The 7,516-nt window shown below is 39.3% G+C and overlaps 1 protein-coding gene across 1 annotated transcript; it reads right to left on the bottom strand.

The window, feature by feature from the left end:
- Nucleotides 1–1,262: 1,262 nt before the first annotated feature.
- On the bottom strand, nt 1,263–6,713 carry gfral (GDNF family receptor alpha like). The gene is made up of 9 exons (XM_037685467.1): nt 6,677–6,713; nt 6,356–6,484; nt 5,857–6,012; nt 5,672–5,725; nt 5,255–5,570; nt 1,776–2,035; nt 1,611–1,688; nt 1,412–1,490; nt 1,263–1,326 (listed from the first exon to the last, which is right to left on the bottom strand). The coding sequence occupies exons 1-9, from the start codon at nt 6,711–6,713 to the stop codon at nt 1,263–1,265; spliced, it is 1,173 nt and encodes a 390-aa protein (XP_037541395.1).
- Nucleotides 6,714–7,516: the final 803 nt, after the last annotated feature.

Raw genomic sequence — 7,516 nt, 5'->3', positions numbered from 1 at the left:
TTAGCTGATACTATGATGAGGATGACTCAGTTACTGCCATACTAATGTTTAGCCTTATTTATAGAAATGGAACTGAGTAATGGCCATGTTTTGTGTTTGCCAAGGTCATTTAACTGTGGCTAATGTATTGAATTAAATGCCAGTAGCTAAGAGTCATCCCAACTTACTTCAAGTGTTAGCTTGAAGTATTGTTTTGTACTAGCAGTGTTTAGTGTATTCTTAGTTTAGCATATTTCTTAGTTCATATCTTAAATCTTACTACCGTTTTCTTTTACAATTTATAATTTGGTTGGATGTAACTGGGACCCTGTGTACAGAATTTTGTATGTACCACATATGATGTGAATGACAATAAAAAAACCTTGACCATAACCTTATGTTTGTTTAAATCTTAGTCATTCAAGGTGGTATGCAATATGCAAGGAATATTATTATATTATTATTAATATTCAAGGAATGCTACTGTTTGAATAAATACATTCTAATTTAGTTTCTTTTTTGGTGCTGAAACGTTTGTATAACTGGATTATTGAGCATGGACTTTGTTGGTTTTGAACCAGTTTGACATGACTGTCGATGAGGAAAAGGGCCGGCACCAAAGGAGGAGGCGTGCTAAAGAGACCATCTTAGCACCAACATAACTGGTTTGTTCCCCTTTAAGTAAGCTGTTGGGGGAAGAATCAGTTTTGTGTTGTGTGTTTCCTTGACTGATGAAGCCTTCTGGATGGAAGGTGAAATGGTTCAGCACAAAAAAAAAGAAACTGTCCAGATGACCTGACTGAAAATTGTTGGATTGTATACCTGGACTATTGAGCATGAACTTCGTTTGCATTTTAATTAAGCACAGTCAATTTTTCATTGCGACATTAAATCATACAAATTAATGTACATTAAAAATAAACATCATCATGCTGGCCCTGTGATGGACTTGTGTTCTGTCCAGGGTGCCCCCCGCATCTCGCACAATGATGGCTGAACATAGGTACCAGTGCCCCCCGTGACCCGAGAAGGAAGAAGCAGGTAAAGATAATGGATGGATGGAAGGACATCATCATAAAACTTCTCAAGTGAAGAATTTATTATTACAATTCATGTGCAAAAGTGAGGACATTATCAAGCAATATCAATAAGCTCATTTTAGAGTAAGAAACCTTACATAAACTTTAGATTAAATTTTACTTTCATTACAGTGAAAAAGTCTTCCTAACACATGAACTATATTAACCAGAAGAAACAACGAATTGTGCTAAAATAAATATGCATCACAGGTTAACAAGATCCCTCTTCCTCGAATAGTCAAGTTTTATTTTATCTTTCCTTCTCAACCTGCAAAAGATACAATTATAAAATATATATGAAAGAACGTTTAGCTTTTGTTGTTGTTTCGTCAACTAAATGCTCAATTACTTACCAGAATCTGACGACAACAACCAGTAGTAATATAATGATTCCTGCAAGGAGCAAGGCTGCAAGAGCATACAACCAATGATCTGGAAAAATACAATAAAATAAAATTGTGAGGATCAAATACAATCAATGATGGTTGAAAAATAACCATTATGAACATGATGCAATTAGCTTCAAGCGATGAATTGTAGAGGTAAATTTACCAAAAGACCATGTTGGATGGTCAAATTCATTGTTTTCACTTGGTTTAGAAAGAGCAACATTGTTTTCACCCAGTCTCACTGAAATACACATAAAAATATACATGTACTCAAGTACCAACATACATTTTCATACAAAATACCTTTAGAAATCAATACCCTACTAACCAAAGTGCTTTCTGTTATGGAAGACATCATGAATCCTGCTGCACGTCAGAAGATGGTCGCTGTGCACTCCTTTGCACGTACAAGGCTGGTGAAGCACGGTGCCTAAAGTATTCAGGAAGGCCTTTCTACATCTAGAATCTGCACCAAGGATGTGAGCTGGACTCATCACGGTGAAACATTCGTCCACTTCAAGATTTGTGACACTACAATGTATTCCTTCAAGATTCCAACAGTTTTCTTGGAACGATTTCAACAAGTTTCTGAAAAATTAAAGAAAAATTCAATTGTGTGCTTTCATGCAGACATTTTTCTTTAATTCCATGCGCATTTTGTAAATAAATTTAATACTAACTGCCTAAAATTTCACATCTAGTCTCGGACTGATTTCAAACAAACAGCTCTGACTTTTAGCAGTGTCCATTTTTTTGTGAAGATATAATCCATAGAGTCTAAAATAAAAATAATTACCACAAATGTATGTCTTCAACAGATCACACAGCCTTGAATATTGTTGTTCAATCATGGCAGGCTGGAGTGTGTCTAATCAAAGGTTTCAGAGGGTTAATTGTCCCCTCATCAAATTGTGCATGTGCTCCAAAACACATTTTTAATCAAGAAAATGTTTGCAATGTGTGAAAATAAATGATTGACTATTGTTAGAAAACATTACAAGCCAAACCGTTTCTGATGCAATCAGCCTGCTGCTATTTGCACATCCATCCATCCATCCATTTTCTTTACCCGCTTATTCCATTTTGGGTCACGGGGGTCGCTGGTGCCCATGTCCAGCAATCACTGTGCGAGGGGCGGGGTACACCCTGGACGGGTCGCAAGTCCATCACAGGGCCACATAGAGACAAACGAGACAAACAAACATTCACTCTCTCATTCACACCTAGGGACAATTTAGAGTTACCAATCAGCATAACATGCATGTTTTTTGGACTGTGGGAGGATACCGGAGTACCCGGAGAAAACCCACGCATGCACGGAGAGAACATGCAAACTCCACCCAGAAAGGCCCCTGGACCGGGGTTTGAACCAAGGACCTGCTCGCTGAGAGGCAGCAGCTCTACCAGTTGCGCCACCGTGCTGTCTGCTATTTGCACATGAAAAGGTGAATTTAAGGATTTGTTTTAAAGTGCTACCAAATCTAGTCATGTAAAAAAATCGCTGATCTTCCTTTTATCTCTTCCTGACTATTTGTTTCCTGCTGTAAACATTTATTTCACAATACGTTTTATGTTTCTAGCTTTTAAGTCACCAACAAATTTTCTAATGACAGATGTGTAAAGATGGTATCATGAAAAGCAATAGGAATATTAAATAGGATTTTTTTTTAATTGATTTCAACAGTTTTACTATCAGTGGTACTTTGAATTAAAACCCAGGCTGGTAGAGCTCTGAGTCATGTTTTCTCTGCCATTTTTCCTCTAACAGGATTGTCTTTTTCTGCCCGTTTCCTGCACCAACATGTCCATTTAAGTCTGTTCTGATCATCGCTCTCTCCTCCCTAGGAATACTCTCTATCACTTCATCCATATCCTTCCAAAATTTATTTTTCTCAATTCCACATCGAACCTGTGGATCAATCACTGACAACATTTACCATCAGACCTTTTACTTCTACCTTCAGACGTACCACCCTGTCATACACTCTTTTCACTTCTACTACATTCTTTGCTAACTCCTCCTTCAGGACCACAACTACTCCATTTATCTTTATGAACACAAGAAGAAGATTTATTTATGTCACTGCATATGGAGGGATGGACTGGAAAAATATATGAGGATGCAGCATCAAGTCTTACCTATTACAGTGGTCCCTCACTACTTTGCGGTTCAACTTTTGTGGACTGGCTCTATCGTGTTTTTTCAAAGTAAGATTGAACACAAGGGAAAAAAAATTGTACATAACACGATTGTCAACTTTAATATTACACACGATGATTGGGACAGTATGGGATACTGTACAGTAAAAAGGTAACAAAAAAATAAAAAACTTAGGACAGGCGCTGCCATTTTGTAGTTTTCTCTCAATAAGCCTACAATGTATCCCCGCTCATAAGGACTACATTTCCCAGAAGCCAACAGTACCCCGCTCAGAAGCCCTGTTGCCTTCTGCTGAAATACATAGAAGGATAGTTTTGATGTAATTGGAAAAAGTTTGTTGCTTATTCATAAAGTGACTTCAGCGTCCAGCGAATGCAGAGAGCCGCAGGGAACCCACCGGGAACTGGACAAGAACCGGAGCAGAACCAGACATCCAGACCCACTGGTGAATCCGAGAGCTGCTAGTCGCCACGAGGACTTCCGAGCGGGGAGGCTACGTCATAGGTCCAGCTACTCTCTGGGGCACACCGGGATTTTAAAAAAATCTCTTTATCAGACCGCTCAATAAGACCACTGGTTCCGTGCTGGCCACCCTAAGGTCCCCCCCACCCCAAAATGTGCTTCGGCGCTCAAGGGCTGCATAGAACCGGAGCAGAACCGAGAGCCTCTGCTGTTCTGCCAGCTGGTGAGTAAAATTTAGTAGCTACATGTAATAAGTGCTATGTGTTGTCATCATTGTATGTTCCCATACAATGGCAAAATTAGTTGTCTGCATTTAACCCATTGCACCTGGGATACACCCAGATGGAGCAGTGGGCAGCTATGCATACACCCAGGGAGCAATTAGGGATTAGGTGTCTTGCTCAGAGACACCATGACATTTGTGAATGGCTGGGGATCGAACCTGGGACTTTCTGTTCCTGAGTCAGCTGCCCTACCTCTACCCCAAGTACTTTATGTTGTTAAAATAACATAGGTTTAAGAGTTTAGAACATTGTAAGAGTGTGGGAAGGGTTTCTAAAGCCTTAATTTATATATATAAATACTAAAATAAATATAACGTTGCTACTTTGTAGATTTTATTGTAGAGGAGTCTGGAACGTAACGCCCCGCAATAAATGAGGGACTACTGTACCAGTTCAAATTCAGTAACAATAGCACCAACATTGGGAGGCTGTGGCTGAGTGGTTAGAGCAGTCGTCCTCCAATGCAAAAGCTGGGGGTTCGATTCCAACAGCAGTCACATGCTGAAGTGTCCCTGGGCAAGACTCTGAACCCCTCATTGCCTCCGATGCGTGTCCCATCGTTGCAAGAATGTGATAAAGCTCTGATTATTCTCTTTATAATGATTTGTTCAATTAGCTGTGCAGAGATCTAGTAGAGTTCTGTATGAATGGGTAAATGAGGGCACAGATTGCAGTGTAAAGTGCTTTGATTGTCTTGATAAGATAGAAAGGCACTATATAAGGTAAGAACTACAGGAATCCCATTTTACATCCATATTTAATGTCAGTATGATTAAGTTACAACAAATTATGAAGAACCAGTAAAGAAGCACTCAGCAATACACACATAAATACGTATGTTCCAAAACCATACCTTTTGTTTATCGATATTTAGTTATCTTGTAAAACTGAAGAACATACCTGCACGCCCTGTCCTGGACACACTGAGCAACCCTTTCCTGGCAGATCAGGGTCTCAGCTCCACATGTTCCACTTTGCAGACCAGTCTTCATGAGCGGACACTCCTGATCTGTGGCCTCACACTCACACATCACCAGCGTCTCTGCAGTTTTTTGGGGCATGTTTCTATAAAACTGCTGAATTTCACGCTGACATTGGTTGTTGTCACACCGCTCTACCATACATGCCTGAAGAACAGGTATGAGGTGACGGTTGCAAACCGAATCACTGACACAAGCAGTAAATCGGTCCGTGCAGGATCCAGAACTATCTTGCACTGCAGGAAACAATGGAAAATTCCATTTTAAAACAGTCAGAAATACATGTTCTGCTTACGTACATGTCTTTAAAATGATGTAATAATTGCTCAGGTATTACCATTGTCTAATAAACTGCTCGATTTCCAGTCTGTGTTCCTCTTCTGATGAATTACTGTTTAAATAAGACAACGCATAAGCTCAACTGACTAATATAGCACAGCTGTCTTTGTTTACATTTCAAATCACCTATTGTAAACAAAAAGTAATGAACGCTCAACCCAAACCCAGCCGAATGTTCTCCACCTGGCTTTCTGGAGCATTGTTTGGCCAGCTCTTGTACAGAGTCACAAAGCTTCTCCTCCCAGGCACACGCACACCCGCGCAGAGATGGAAATTGGTCCAGTGTTGTGTGGAAGGTCAAGTTACAGACTTCTGAGCCCTTTATGTGGCACGCTTCATCTTCAATTTCACAAACAACAGGGACAGAAAAAAACAGAGGATTTTCCATCAGCTGGTATGACATCTTGTTTGTGCAACAGGTGTTTATCTTGAGTTGGCTATTAACAGTATATTTGCCTTTTTTAATCTATTTTTGTAACACATAATCCAAAAGTCAAAGCATCTAGATTTATATAGCAATATTCTTACAGGCTGCTGTCACTTTTAAGCCTTGCTTCAAATTTTCCACAAGTTGACCTACTTGAGAAAATCTCTTTGACAACATCACTTAATTAGGGTAATCATAACAATAAAATTTAACTCACGGTAGCAGCAGCTTAAACGAATAATTTGACATTTTTACCTCCACAGCTGCCAGTTAAAACTGCATGTTCATGTCTGCACAAATCTGACATGCATGTTTCTACCAAAGCCAAACAATCAGAAGCTGGAGAGGAAATGCTGATGCTGGATATCTGCAATAAAACAAACCCTGAAACACATATTTGAATTGTTTAATTCTGTTTTTTACTGAAGTAATTTTTAGTATTTGTCAACTTACAGATGAATCATTTTAGATACAGTATTGATGCTGAAACACTTGTCAATGCATGCATCTTTTGTTAAAATAAACTAATATAATTGGATAAGGAATAGTCATATATTTGTTCTTATGTGTACTCACCAAAAATTACCGCAGTCTCCTGATGTATCAGCTGCATTTCGGACGCAGTGAGAGAACTGCAGCTTCCCTCCCTGCACCTGATCCGTCCCCTCTGTGTGGTTTCACAGCTGAAGCTGTGATTCACCCACAGTCAACACAGCTCGTAACACATTTATAGGAGGCTGAGCCGTCACACAGTCTCATAAAATTATTTAGACCAAAATCAGCGCCTGTGAGAGTTTTTGTAAAAGACACTTTACTGCTGATTATCTGCTCATCTGCATATTCCTAAAGAACTAATATTTTCTCCTCTCTGTTGATAAATCAACACAAATGTCATCTTCTGATTGTCCGTTTGATTTCAGAAGCCAGTTCTGTTTGTTGTAATAACCTGTTCTTATATCTTTCCTCACCCTGTCTGACCAGGTGAAACCAGAACTTTTCATTGTTTCGTTTTTTTCAGTCTTTTTATTGTTTTTTTTGAACATACAAAAAAAAAAAAAAAGAGAACACAAAGCACAAATAAATAAATAAAATAAAATAAAACCTCCCGCCCCTCCCCTTCCACACCAGATCAGTCACACACACACACACAAATAAACTAAACAGGCATTGACATGTTTTCACATAAAGGGCTGCCAAGTGTCCCAAAATCTTTTAACAGAACCCTGCAGGGTACAGCTATTTTTTTCTTCCAAATTAAAATACTTAATTTCCCTTATCCAGTGAACACATACTGGGGAGTGTTGGTCCTTCAACTGCACATGACAAGTCTCCTGGTCAGAAGAGAGCCTAAAGCAATCACATACTTCTCATACTTGCTGAAGGACGTATCCACAGGGGCCACCCCGAACAATGAGA

This window comes from Nematolebias whitei, chromosome 1, assembly GCF_014905685.2.
Source record: "Nematolebias whitei isolate Nwh7 chromosome 1, NemWhi1, whole genome shotgun sequence".
In the NCBI taxonomy this organism is placed as follows: domain Eukaryota; kingdom Metazoa; phylum Chordata; class Actinopteri; order Cyprinodontiformes; family Rivulidae; genus Nematolebias; species Nematolebias whitei.
Note: the sequence above shows the minus strand (reverse complement) of the source record. Positions and strands in the feature narration are given on the sequence as shown.